The 15267-nt window shown below is 41.5% G+C and overlaps 1 protein-coding gene across 1 annotated transcript in view; it reads right to left on the reverse strand.

Annotated features, from left to right (window-relative positions):
- LOC115133555 (Kv channel-interacting protein 4-like) overlaps window positions 1-15267 on the reverse strand; it is a 68706-nt gene that overhangs the window by 17212 nt on the left and 36227 nt on the right. The window contains exon 3 of the mRNA XM_029666920.2: window positions 857-926. Within this exon, the coding sequence (XP_029522780.1) occupies window positions 857-926 (70 nt within the window). The remainder of the gene's footprint in view (window positions 1-856; window positions 927-15267) is intronic.

The following is a 15267-nucleotide window of genomic DNA, read 5'->3' on the forward strand; positions in this document are numbered from 1 at the left end:
TCAAAGACTCCAGCAACCCTAGTAATAGACTGTTCCCCTCTGCTACCGCACAGCAAGCGTTACCGGAGCACCAAGTCTAGGTCCAAAAGGCTTCCAGCTTCTACCCCCCCAAGCCATAAGACTCCTGAATAGCTAATCAAATGGCTACCCAGACTAATTTACATGGTCCCCCCCTCTTTTACGCTGCTGCTACTCTCTGTTTATTATCTTTGCATAGTCACTTTTACTCTACCTACATGTACATATTACCTCAATTACCTCGACTAACCGGTGCCCCCGCTCATTGACTCTGTACCGGTACCCCTCTGTATGTAGCCTTGCTACTGTTATTTTACTGCTGCTCTTTAATTATTTGTTATTTATCTATTTTTTACTAAGCATTTATTTTTCTTAACTGCATTGTTGGCTTGTAAGTAAGCATTTCACTAAGTTCGACACTTAGTGACAAATAAAATGAGATTTTATTTTATTTCCATTTTGTAATGCGATATTCTTATATTCCTTCTCATTACCTTTTTTTTTTAAAACCTTTTTGTCTGCCTCCTATGCCTAAAATGGAGACATTGCTCGAGATAATTAATCAAGTTGATTACAGAATGCAGTAAAGGAGTTCAAAAGTAACAAGAATCTCCAGCTGATCTAGAAGCTTCCCCAACCAGGGTCGTGTTCAATAGGTAAAAAACAGAAAGTGTTTTGAAACGGAAAACAACCCAACCTTTTGGAGAAGTAGTACATTCTCTGTTTCAACGCCTTTTTCTCCCATTTTGTGCATATTGAACACAACCCAGGGTTAAAGATTTGGATGGTGGGAGCCATTTGTCAAGCAGAACAATTCTCACCAGATGTGTCAACATACCTCCCTGTGGGAAGAACTGGGAGTAGATGACTTTGAAGGTGTCTTCATTGACCACGCCGCTAGGGCACTCCTGCAAAGAAAAGGAATAAGGAAATATCATTCCATAATTCATTCGAAATCTTTAATGTTTTGAGGGTATACAGTGTGTTCACATTTAAAACAAGCTTATATTTTGGGGCATATATCATGAGGCATTTCTAAGTTATATTCTTCAAGAATCAATGGGTATCTATCATTCATTTATATGTCCAAAAATTGATGTAGCAACTAAGGACTGTAGCTTTAAAGGTTTCTCAATTAAAACATGTTTTCAAAATGCTAGTTGATTTGAACAGAGGGTCTTTTCTCCAGGCCAACAAGGTATTCCCAGTTTGCCTCTAGAAAACCTCTGACATGGCCAACCCTATGCTGCAAGACGTGATAAAAGCAATCCTTTCTACTGATGTGAAAAGGACCGCCGTAGCCTTTCATTGGCACGATACAGTTGATTCAGCATTCCACTGTATATGGGGAGAAACTATACATAAAAGGCTCTGATTTCATTCAGTGCTTTGGAGTAAAAAAGTAAATGGCCCATTCAATGTCGTCCAAATCCAAGAATAAAGGAAAATGCAAGCCAAGCTCCGACCAATTTCTCATCCAAGGCCTTTTTAAAGCTACCAAGCTGTAGTCGTCTGGCCCCATTCAGTAAACTTAAAGAGACATTTATATGAGTACTCTTTATGCAACTCTTCAAAAGCCAGTCTTTTCAGAAAAAGAAACATCCAGAGAAGAGTGTTGTTAGCGCATAAACCTCAGCATTGAGATGTGTTGGAGACGGGTAAGCCTTGTTTTCATTATCGACTTATTACCAGCCAGCATTCACACGGCCCGGCTATTCAATTTTGGGAGTGCATTTTTCGCCACAGGGGAAAATATTTCACCCGTGCTGACAATCTCTCAACCCAAAGGTATGAGGGAATTGACTACCCACATTTTCAATACAAGAATCGACCCTCAGACAAGGCAATGCGGGGTTGCAGGATTTCATAAGAGAGACCATATCAAGGTGAGGTGAATGCACATAAAAACACTGGGTGACGTTCTCTTTAAACACAATTCATGCATTTGGACAGTGGTTTTCTTGATTTACAGTAAATGGGACCCGGGATGCCAGGATACTGTAGCTGGGGGGTTAGACTTGAAAGTGAAAAAGAAAATATATACATAAGTTATGTGAAGGTAAGAACATTATGCTGTTACTGTGCCTTATTGGGCTGTGTTTTCTAATCCTTCCCTATATGAAACTAGGAAAAGCTTCAACCAGATAAAACACACACTTTCATAGCCCTCGCACACAGTACTGAAAGAGGGCCAAAAGTCAAATGAAACCAAAAAAACTATACGAGTTTATGAAATGTGTTTCCTGCAAATACACTGGCAATCAGTGGGATGCGTTTTTCACATAATTGCATAGAACTACAGTATGGCTTGCATATCAGATGCATTTGGCTGGCCATTATCAACCTTTAATTTTTAGTAGTTGCTCTTATCCAGAGCAATGTACCGGAGCAACTAGGGTTTAAGTGACTTGTTCAAGGGCACATCAACACATTTTTCACCTAGTCGACCGGCCTAACACTCTTAACCGCTAGGCTACCTGCTGCCCACGCCCTCGAGTGAGCGTGGGGAAAAGTGTACTGACCATTATACCCAAAAGGGAAACAGGAAAATACAGAGGGCTTTTAAAATGGTGTCCTTTGAGAGAAAAATTAGGCTTGGCTCCTTCCTCAAGTCAAAGAGCTATACACTATCTGCCCTTGTCTGCTAAATGGAAATCTATAATGTTTGACATTGAAGCCCTTAAGAATTGTATTAGCCTATCATGTAGGCTTCTGGAGCTAGCGTTAAGGTAGTAGAGCTAACTTTTCTTACAGAGTAGAATACTGAGAAAAAAATCTATTTTTCTTTAGAAATCCACCAAGGACACAGTCTAAAAAGGATCGATCATTGACATGAATCATTTGTTGTTAAACAATGAACAGTAGCATACACTTCCTTTTTTATCTTGCCTCTGTACAAGACAGAACAAGAATATAAATCCTGCAGTGTGCACACATACATACAACTTCATTACTTGTGTGTCATTTAGTAAATCAGAAGGACACGAATGGATTCCCAGCTCAAGACACCATATTTACATTGACATTGTAGTCATTTAGCAGACGCTCTTAGACCACAGCAACTTATAGGAGATATTAGGGTTACGTGTCTTGCTCAAGGGCACATTGGCAGACATTGGCAGACATTGGCAGATTTCCCTTAGTTGGCTTGGGGATTCAAACCAGCAACCGTTCTGTTACTGGCCCAACGCTCTTAACCACTAGGCTACCTGCCACTCATTAAGGTCTCACCAACCCACTGTTGGGCTGCTGATAACAATGATAACCCTTAAGCTATGTGCTTTCGAAAACATTCACAGCTCACACTGTAACAAAGCTTTCGTCTCCGTAAAAGGTGCAAGATTAATGTCAGGCATGTGGGGATGGTTCCTTATATTAGCCTCTAGCAGGGTTACTAAAGTACTATTTGAGAAGGTCCAGTCGTTTTCCTAGTTAGCTAAGGTCCGGATGAATATTGTTATTTATCGGTGTAGTAACAAACCACCGCCTCACAACTCATGCAACCCCAAGCTGTCTACTGTATAGAATACCATACATCTCCCAGTGTTTGGAAAGAGATGACCATTGTGAAATAATAATGAGCAAAAAAAGGGAAGGCCACTAAATAAATGAAACACGGGACTGAGCAATGTTGAAATAATCCATCAAGTTGAACAGTGTAAAGACCACATAAAGTAGTGGTTGTAGTAGCTTTCCAGGTTGGTATCGTATGGTTATGAATGAGTATTCATTTACTGAGGCAACACCTGTCATTGCTACGGTGGCCCTGCGGCGCAATACCCCAAAACAACAATGAAAAAAGTGGATAGAAACAAAATTAACTTAAATGATCGCGTTGCAAACTGAATGAACTTGACACAAACACAATTGACTTAGCACAAACAAAATGCTAATTGGCCACAAAAGGTCACTTAATGATAGTCGACACAAATATTGACAACATTGATAGAACTTGGACATGCATGCAAAACTGTATCCAACTCCAATGGAGAGAGTGAAGGGTGATAATTGTGTGGGTCACAGTTGTTGTTTCGATGTTTGTGGGTCAGGACCAACTACATAAACACAGCTGGTAGGTGGCACCCTTAGACTTTAAGGGCAGGGCTGCATGCCTTGTCAAGTAGCAAATCACATTAACACCAGCAGGCATTTGATCAGCACTCGGTTTGTGTGTATGAATGTCAATGTGTTTCCCCACTGAGCTAAAGCCTACCACGAGCATTCAAGTTTCAGGCAAGAATTTTCCTCAAATAACATCTAAAACTCCTCAGAACCTTGCACAACAGGCGCAAGATCAAGAGAGGTTTGAGTTGTAAAAGTTTGCACCAAAGTTACCAGTGAGTGCGCTCCAGGCATACTGTAACTTTACACCTCAGTGTCTACTCAATTGTATCAGATGGTCTCTGATATGACCAAGTCTGCAGAAGAGAGATGGAGGAACAGTTTACCCTGGGTGGGTAGGGTAGTAAGTACCCTGGGACCCATGTGTTTGGGTCCCCAGATGGCTCATGATTTTGGGGGAACGAGGGGAAAAGCAGGGAAGTTGCTAGTTCTTTGTTGTTTCATAAACCCCTTTTACTATCCTGTGAGTATCCTGTAGGTCAAGAAGACCCTCGATTTTCCTGGAAAGCAGGCGAGAACAAAGTTTGAATGAAGTTTGTGTCCAGTTTTTATTTTCGCTGTTTTGTGACCTGATTCTGTCAAAAGTTAAGTGTAAGGGAGCTATGAAGGGTGTTGTGGTGTTAACATCTTACCCCTCTGAGGATGGTCTTACTAGGCAATACTGGGTATACAGTACACCGCTTATGCTGTCTATATAAGCTTGATCTAGTCCTGGCTTTAAAAGTCCTGTGTTTGGAATTGTAGGTTACACGTTGAGGGTGTCAAAGTAATAATTATCACATATACAGTGCCTTCAGAAAGTATTCATACCCCTTGACTTATTACACATTTTATTGTGATACAGCCTGAATTCAAAATGGATTAAATAGTATTTTTTTCTCACCCATCGTCACACAATACCCCATAATGACAAAGTAAAAACAGGTTTTTAGATATTTTTTGCTAATTTATTGAAAATGAAATAGAGAAATATCAAATTTACATAAGTATTCACACCCCTGAGTCAATACATTAGTATCACCTTTGACAGCTATTACAGCTGTGAGTCTATCTGGGTAAGTGTCTAAGATCTTTGAACACCTGGATTGAACAATATTTCCACATTATTATTTTTTAAATTGTCAAGTTGGTTGTTGATTATTGCCAGACAGCCATTTTCAAGTCTTGCCATAGATTAAAGCCGATTTAAGTCAAAACTGTAGTGTAACTCCAGTGTATACAGTGGAGCAGAAAAGTATTTAGTCAGCCACCAATCGTGCAAGTATATGAAAGTCTGTGTTGCCCAGCAACAGCCCCAAAACATCACTGCTCTAAAGGAGATCTGCATGGAGGAATGGGCCAAAATACCAGCAACAGTGTGTGGAAAACCTTGTGAAGACCTCTGTCATTGCCAACAAAGGGTATATAACAAAGTATTGAGATAAACTTTTGTTATTGACCAAATACTTATTTTCCACCATAATTTGCAAATAAATTAATTCAAAATCCTACAATGTGATTTTCTGGATTTTTTTTCTAATTTTGTCTGTCATAGTTGAAGTGTACCTATGACGAAAATTACAGGTCTCTCTCATCTTTTTAAGTGGGAGAACTTGCACAATTGGTGGCTGACTAAATACTTTTTTGCCCCACTGTATTTGGCCTTGTGCTTTAGGTTATTGTCCTGCTGAAAAGAAAATGTGTCTCCCAGTGTCTGTTGGAAAGCAGACTGAACCAGGTTTTCCTCTAGGATTATGCCTGTGGTTAGCTCTACTCCTTCTCTTTTTATCCTAAAATACTCCCTAGTCCCTGTCGATGACAAGCATACACATAACATGAGACAGCCACCACCATGCTTGAAAATATGAAGAGTGATACTTAGTGATGTCTTGTGTTGGATTTGCCCAAACATAACACTTCGTATTCAGGACATAAAATGTATTTCTTTGCCACAAATTGGTTTACAGTTTTACTTCAGTGCCTTAATGAAAAAAAAATTGCACAGGCTTCCTTCTTTCACACTTAGGCTTCCTTCTTTTCACTCTGTCCTTTAGGTTAGTATTGTGGAGTAACTACAATGTTGTTGATCCATCCTCAGGTTTCTCCTATCACAGCCATTACACTCTGTAACTGTTTTAGTCACCATTGGCTTCATGGTGAAATCCCTGAGCGGTTTCCTTCCTCTCCAGCAACTGAGTTAGTAAAAACGCCTTTATCTTGTAGTGACTGGGTGTATTGATACACCATCAAAAGTGTAATACATAACTTCACCATGCTCAAAGGGATATTCAATGTCAGCTTTTTTGACCAATAGCTGCTCTTCTTTGTGTAGCACATGCTCCAACAGGTATATCTCACTGGTCATCCCAAAGCCAACACCTCCTTTGACCGCCTTTCCTTCCAGTTCTCTGCTGCCAATGACTGGAACGAATTGCAAAAATCGCTGAAGTTGGAGACTTATCTCCCTCAATAACTTTAAGCATCCGCTATCTGAGCAGCTTACCGATCACTGCAGCTGTACACAGCCCATCCAATCTACCTACCTCATCCCCATATTTTTTTTATTTACTTTTTTGCACACCAGTATTTCTACTTGCACATCATCATCTGCACATCTACACTCCAGTGTTAATTTGCTAAATTGTACTTACTTCGTCTCTATGGCCTATTTATTGCCTTACATCCTCACGCCATTTGCCCCACTCTATATAGACTTTTTCTATTTTGTTATTGACTCTACGTTTGTTTATTCCTAGTGTAACTCAGTGTTGTTGTTTGTGTCTCACTGCTTTGCTTAATCTTGGCCAGGTCGCAGTTGTTAATGAGAACTTGTTCTCAACTGGCCTACCTGGTTAAATAAAAGGTGAAAAAAAAAAATCTAATTTAACATTTGTAAGTCGCTCTGGATAAGAGCGTCTGCTAAATGACTTAAATGTAATGTAAATGTAAACATTTTTGGAAAACCTCCATGATCTTTGTGGTTGACTGAGGGACTTTACAGATAATTATATGTGTGGGGTACATAGATGAGGTAGTTATTCAAAAATCATGTGTAAACACTATTCTTGCACACAGAGTGAGTCCAACTTATTATGCGACTTTAAGCACATTTTTTATCTCCTTAACTTATTTAGGCTTGCCACTCAAGACATTTCAGCTTTGTCTTTTTAAAGAATTTGTAAACATTTCTAGAAACATAATTCCACTTTGACATTATGGGGTATTGTGTATAGGCCAGTGACACAACATTTAATCCATTTAATTTCAGGCTGTAACAACCAAATATGGAAAAAGTGTAAATACTTTCTGAAGGCACTGTATTTTACAAATGCATAATCATGGATATTGCAGTAATTCTAATATACTATACCTCAGATATTTGTTTGTCAGACAATCTCCATATAAGCTATTACAAATATATAAACGCAACATGTAAAGTGTTGGTCCCATGTTTCATGAGCTGAAAATACCTGAACATTTCCATACACACAAAAAAGCTTATTCCTCAAAAATTGTGTGCACAAATTGGTTTACATCCCTGTTAGTGAGCATTTCTCCTTTGCCAAGATATCAAGATGTTTATTAAACAGCAAGATATCCTTTGCCAAGATATCAAGAAGCTGATTAAACAGCACGATCATTACACAGATGCATCTTGTGCTGGGGACAATAAAGGGACACTCTAAAATATGCATTTTTTTCACATGACACAATGCCACAGATGTCTCAAGTTTTGAGTTAGCGTGCAATTGGCATGCTGACTGCAGGAATGCCCACCACAGCAGTTGCCAGATAATTGAATGTTAATTTCTCTACCATAAGCCGCCTCCAACATCGTTTAAGAGAATTTGGCATTATGTCCAACCGGCCTCACAACTACGTGTATGGCGTTGTGTGGGCGAACGGTTTGCTGATGTCAACGTTGTGAACAGAGTGCCCCATGGTGGCGGTGGGGTTATGGAATGGGCAAGTATAAGCTACGGACAACGTACACAATTGCATTTAGCGATGGCAATTTGAATGCACAGAGATACCATGACGAGATCCTGAGGCTCATTGTCGTGCCATTCATCCGCCGCCATCACCTCATGTTTTAGCATTATAATGCACTGCCCCATGGCGCAAGGATCTCTATATAATTCCTGGAAGCTGAAAATGTCACAGTTCTTCCATGGCCTGCGTACTCTGTTGAATCAACTTCAAACCTATTCACTAAACCAATCAAGGTGTCTGCTGTACAGGCACAAAGTTCGACGTAGACAATATTTATTTGGAGCCTTTGTTGTGTCGCAAAGCTAGTGCTAATTAAAACACTGTTTTGTGTTCTTGTCAACCCCCCCACACTGCTTAGTGCTAATTAAAACACTGTTTTGTGCATGAGGCCATATAGAGTACAGTAATTATGCTCAGAATGGTTATAGTACGTTGCGCCATTAAACGGCTTCCCTTATTTCAGCCCTATTGTCTGCTAATCAAAATATGGTTGTGAGCCGTGCAGAGTGGAAATGCAGTGTGTTCACACCATCCTTGAAACCCCAGAGACTGTTGGGAGGTTACAGATGTCAACACTAATTGGACATAGTGATTAAATGGCAAAGTAATGAAGAATGGCTGGGTCCCAAACAAAGAAACATCCTACTGCTGCCCTTTATACAGTGCAGTGACTCGCCCTAGCACATGTGAGGAGACCAGATGAAAGAAATGTGTATAGAGATTCAATAATATTGCTTTAATTTATCAGGTCCTTCCAGAGTGATGAAGGCAAATCGACAAGGGCAGGGAGAATGTGGGAAGATTTCAGTTTGGAATCAAGCCAATTGACTAAAATGTAAGCTACCACACAAACAATAACATCTTCACTTCAGATCACACAACGCGCAACAGATTGTTCTCTGTGAAAAGCAAAACATGCAGCAGAGTTCACACTGCACCTAAAGTTGTTAAGAGCTCGATTTAGAGGAGAGCGTTTGATCAAGGCCAGCGAAGGCAGGTAAAGTGGTCAAGCCGGCTGAAAGAGACAGCTAAAATGTTTTCTGTATCGATTCCATCAAAACGCAGGGGCTAGAGAACCCGCAAAAACGGCCACTTACATTCCGTGAGGTGAGGTCAAGTTCATCTCGGTCATGGTGACATACAGTGAGGGAAAAAAGTATTTGATCCCCTGCTGATTTTGTACGTTTGCCCACTGACAAATACATTATCAGTCTATAACTTTAATGGTAGGTTTATTTGAACAATGAGAGACAGAATAACAACAAAATAATACAGAAAAACTTTTTTGGCCCGACAGTCTAGGGGGGATGGTAATGAGACCCGTAACATAACTCATGCAAATTATTATGGTGACAAAGTAAAAGTGTGCACAAAATAACCACGACAACAGAAATCTACCGTCAAACTCTAGGTTTATTTATAAACACACGGTAATGGGGGGAGCAGGAAAAGGGGCTGAGCTGGACCCAAGGAAAGAAACAATAAGTATTCAAAAACACCCCTAAGCTAGACTAGCCTACTTTAACAACAGCTAACTAACTAACCAAAAATACAGTGGGTGGTCCGCCCAGTTCTAACTAGTGTATTTAACAAAGTTCACCTACGGGTAGTGTATGCCCATGGGCGACTTGTCTTGGTTTCCCCCTTTTCCCACCAGCAACAAACAAACACCATAACCAAAAACAATACTCACAGGTGATGACAAAGTGCTATGAGGTGCTTAAACAAAAGAGAGGTTAAGACACAAAGCGAGAGTGAAACACAGAGACCTCTAGACATGGCATTTACAGAGAGATTCAGCGATAGAGATTGAGCTAGAGATTGCTTCAGAGCAAACAAATGATGGGGTTTTTAAACCATGGGGAAGGAACTGTGATAGGGTAGGAAATAGGAGGAGGTGTGTCTTCTGATTGATGATTGATTGTTGACTGATTGGGGAGTGATGATTTTCACCTGTGAGGGGAGAAGGAGAGAAAAGAAACACACACACACAGGATACACACACAGGATAACTGTATCCGTAACAGCATGTCAAAAATGTTATAAATTGATTTGCATTTTAATTAGGGAAATAAGTATTTGACCCCTCTGCAAAACATGACTTGGTGGCAAAACCTTTGTTGGCAATCACAGAGGTCAGACATTTCTTGTAGTTGGCCACCAGGTTTGCACACATCTCAGGAGGGTTTTGTCCCACTCCTCTTTGCAGATCTTCTCCAAGTTATTAAGGTTTCGAGGCTGACGTTTGGCAACTGGAACCGTCAGCTCCCTCCACAGATTTTCTATGGGATTAAGGTCTGGAGACTGGCTAGGCCACTCCAGGAACTTAATGTGCTTCTTCTTGAGCCACTCCTTTGTTGCCATGGCCGTGTGTTTTGGGTCATTGTCATGCTGGAATACCCATCCACGACCCATTTTCAATGCCCTGGCTGAGGGAAGGAGGTTCTCACCGAAGATTTGACGGTACATGGCCCCGTCCATCGTCCCTTTGATGCGGTGAAGTTGTCCTGTCCCCTTAGCAGAAAAACACCTCCAAAGCATATTGTTTCCACCTCCATGTTTGATGGTGGGGATGGTGTTCTTGGGGTCATAGGCAGCATTCCTCCTCCTCCAAACACGCCGAGTTGAGTTGATGCCAAAGAGCTCCATTTTGGTCTCATCTGACCACAACACATTCACCCAGTTGTCCTCTGAATCATTCAGATTTTCATTGGCAACTTCAGATGGGCATGTATATGTGCTTTCTTGTGCAGGGGGACCTTGCGGGCGCTGCAGGATTTCAGTCCTTCACTGCGTAGTGTGTTACTGGTCAATTGTTTTCACTAAGAAAACAATTGACCAGAGAGCTCATCTCAATTTTGGGGAGAATGAAACCTACTAAAGCCAAATAGAAAAATGTCCAATGAATATTGTCAGCATGTTGGTGTGCTGATATGATGGGTCTGTGTTTACGTCAATCAATATCAAAATAGAGTAAAATCTCACAAAATTGTTACTCTATGACATTGCACTTCTCTACATATGGGTTTGAATGGGTCTGAGATGACTCAATGTATCTGTATGCATTTGATAAACTTGTGAAATGAACTCATCCATGAGAAGAAAATCATAACTCATTTGTGGAATGCAAACCCCAGCCGCACGTGAAAGTCCTTACAATGACTCATCTCGTCAAGGTCGGGGAAGGAAATGTATGTGGAAAATCAAGCTACTGACTGAGAAGTTTGAACAGCGGCATCTCCACTGATGTATTTTAAAGAGTCACAATCTGAGATGGCAATCTGCTGCCCCATGCCGATGCCCTGGCTCTGAATTCCTGAACAGCTTGGAAGAATTGGTCAGACGTGAGGAAATTGGGTTGCTATTGTTAGGAGTCTGGGATGAGGTCGGCAATGCGAGAAACAACCTTCATACTGCGTCTGACGATAAAGACGAGCAGTGTTGGACATATGACCACATCGGTCTGAATAAAGCCCTGTTCGGACATCTAAATCTTGGCCAAAGGTCTCGTTCTGGGAACTACTGATCCGAGAGAAAGCCAAACTCTGGCCGCTCGGAGGGGTTATAAATGTCTTACTCGTAAAGATTGATGTTCAAAAAGACTCTCCTACCACCCTCAGACGCTCACCTTGGAGCGATGATTCGCACCCAAGTCTGAGACGTCAAGGACACAGGGCCAAAATTGCTTAGAATAGAGGTGGTTCCAGATTACATTTGTCAGGCCAGTTTTTTTTTAAGCTTTCCTGTGTTCTGCCCCTGACACTGGCTGAGCGTGAACCATAGATCAGGATTTTGACCTGAGCGGGTAATAAGTTAAAGAGCTATAGCCTCGACAATGGACAAAAGCTAGTCAAAAGCTGTGATTTATCTAAGTTTGAGACACTGTCCTGATTGGGAATGTGCCCAACTACAATAACTGCCTAACTGTAGAGGAGTGATGGGTCTGGCTTCTGCTGAGAGGCCACTATCATTGAACATGCAAGACCAAATGCCACCTTAAAACAGTCTTAGTGAAAGAGGAGAGAAAACAAAAAGCTCTAGAGGTAGGGTAAGGGGTCTTAAAAATGTTTTGATGGGAGATTCCATAGGGACAAGGCGTCAGGGGACAACATGGTGACAATTATGAGCCGCCTCAGGCATTAGAGAACTTATCAGTCCTTATTTCCAGTCTCCTGTGGTGAAGGGCTAATGGGTAGACTTCCCCTACGCACATCACAGGGTCTCTGGGTAGTGTCCACAGGGACCAGGGCCACTCGGGATGCGGTGTCATAGGCCGTGGGCCTACCCATTTGTCACCAGACAATTTGGGTCAAGTTAATTCTGGGTCATCTCATTACGGTTCTTAACAGAGGTGACAAAGACCTTTTTATTGTACACTTGCCGCTCTAAAGAACCTTGTGTGACCCGATTGTTCGTTAGTCATTAGATAGTATATAGAATGCATTTGAGGAGTGACCTAATTGTTCCTTTAGTACTCATCCTTGAGTATTCTCGAGTGAGGTACACTGTGTGGCCAAAAGTATGTGGACACGTGCTCATCGAGCATCTCATTCCAAAATCATGGGCATTAATATGGAGTTGGTCACCCCTTTGGTGCTATAACAGCGTCCACTCTTCTGGGAAGGCTTTCCACTAGATGTTGGAACGTTGCTGCAGGGACTTGCTTCCATTTAGCCACAAAAGCATTAGTGAGGTCGGGCACTGATGTTGGGAGATTAGGCCTGGCTCGAAATTGGACTTACAATTCATCCAAAAGGTGTTTGATGGGGGTCGAGGTCAGGGCTCAGTGCAGGCCAGTCAAATTCTTCCACACACCGATCTCAGCAAACCATTTCTGGATGGACCTCGCTTTGTGAATGGGGGATTTGTCATGTGAAACAGGAAATGGCCTTCCCCAAACTAGAATGACATTGTAGCTGTAGCGTTAAGATTTCCCTTCACTGGAACTAAGATGCCTAGCCAGAACCATGAAAAACAGCCCCACAACATTATTCCTCATCCACCAAACTTTACAGTTGGCACTATGCATTCGGTTAGGTAGCGTTCTCCTGGCAACCGACAAACCCAGTTTTGTTCGTCGGACTGCCAGATGGTGAAGCGTGATTCATCACTCCAGAGAACGCGTTTCACTGCTCCAGTGTCCAATGGTAGCGAGCCAACGCTCTGGGTAACATAAAAACAGCTCTGCTAGGGCGAGTAAAATGGTCAGAGTGAACAGTTCTCTCATTTGTGTCTGGAAGTAGCTAGCAAGCTAGCCAACGTTAGCCAGTTAGCTTGGGTGCTTGACTGCTGTTGTTAGGTCAGAATGCTCGGATCAACCGTACTCCTCAGCCAGAGCATCCAGTGTGCTCTATGAACGCTCTGAGAGCAAAATGCTTTTAATTTACAAACTGACAATCTGACAACGTTCTGAGTTTAAGAACACCCAGAGCACACTCTGGCACTCCAGATGACATTTATGAACACACCCATAGTATAAACCAGCCCTCTTGAAATCTTTGGTTGTTAAGTACATGGCCTCACATGTGAATCCTTCAAGAGATGGTGGGTCTAAAGCTTAAGAGGGTGTAAACAATGCTGAATGGGTGTACTGTAGACAAAGAAGAGCTCTCCAGTAAGTGTACCAAAACATTACAAGGGCCATGTCTCAAAAATTAGGTCCCAAGTTTATCAACTTTCAAAGCATAATTACTTTCCCATTGTTCCTCAAATATAGTGTATGATATGCCATATACCAAGTCTCTACTTTAATAAAATGTAAAAATTATTTTTTATAATCATCTAAATTTGCAACATAAGACGGAATCGAGCCCGGGCGGTCACATACAGTTGAAGTCGGAAGTTTACATACACCTTTGCCAACTACACTTAAACTCACCTTTTCACAATTCCTGACATTTAATCCTAGTAACAATAGGTCAGTTAGGATCACCACTTTATTTTAAGAATGTGAAATGTCAGAATAATAGTAGAGAGAATGATTTATTTCAGATTTTATTTCTTTCATCACATTCCCAGAAGTTGGGTCAGAAGTTTACATACACTCAATGAGTATTTGGTAGCATTGCCTTTAAATTGTTTAACTTGGATCAAATGTTTCAGGTTGCCTTCCACAAGCTTCCCACAATAAGTTGGGTTAATTTTGGCCCATTCCTGCTGACAGACCTAGTGTAACTGAGTCAGGTTTGAAGGCCTCCTTGCTCGCACACGCTTTTTCAGTTCTGCCCACACATTTCGATAGGATTGAGGTTAGGGCTTTGTGATGGCCACTCCAATACCTTGACTTTGCTGTCCTTAAGCCATTTTGCCACAACTTAGGAAGTATGCTTGGGTCCATAAGGAAGATGCATTTGCGACCAAGCTGTAACTTCCTGACTAATGTCTTGAGATGTTGCTTCAATATATCCACATGATTTTCCGTCTTCATGTTGCCATCTATTTTGTGAAGTGCACCAGTCCCTCCTGCAGAAAAGAACCCCCCACAACATGATGCTGAAACCCCTGTGCATCCCGTTTGGGATGGTATTCTTCGGCTTGCAAGCTTCCCCCTTTTTCCTCCAAACATAACGATGGTCATTATGGCCAAACAGTTCCATTTTTGTTTCATCAGACCAGAGGACATTTCTCCAAAAAGTATGATCTTTGTCCCAATGCGCAGTTGCAAACCGTAGTCTGGCTTTTTATGGTGGTTTTGGAACAGTGGCTTCTTCCTTGCTGAGCGGCCTTTCAGGTTATGTCGATATAGGACTCCTTTTACTGTGGATATAGATACTTTTGTACCTGTTTCCTCCAGCATCTTCACAAGGTCCTTTGCTGCTGTTCTGGTATTTATTAGCACTTTTCGCACCAAAGTACGTTCATCTCTAGGAGACACATCTCCTTCCTGAGCAGTATGACGGCTGCTTGGTCCCGTGGTGTTTATACTTGCGTACTATTGTTTGTACAGATGAACGTGGTACCTTCAGGCATTTGGAAATTTCTCCCAAGGATGAACCAGACTTGTGTATTCTTGGCTGATTTATTTGGATTTTCCCTTGATGTCAAGCAAAGAGGCACTAAGTTTGAAGGTAGGCCTTGAAATACATCCACAGGTACACCTCCAATTAACTCAAATGATGTCAATTAGCTTATCAGAAGCTTCTAAAGCCATGATCT

Source organism: Oncorhynchus nerka, linkage group LG8 (assembly GCF_034236695.1).
Source record: "Oncorhynchus nerka isolate Pitt River linkage group LG8, Oner_Uvic_2.0, whole genome shotgun sequence".
NCBI classification, from domain to species: domain Eukaryota; kingdom Metazoa; phylum Chordata; class Actinopteri; order Salmoniformes; family Salmonidae; genus Oncorhynchus; species Oncorhynchus nerka.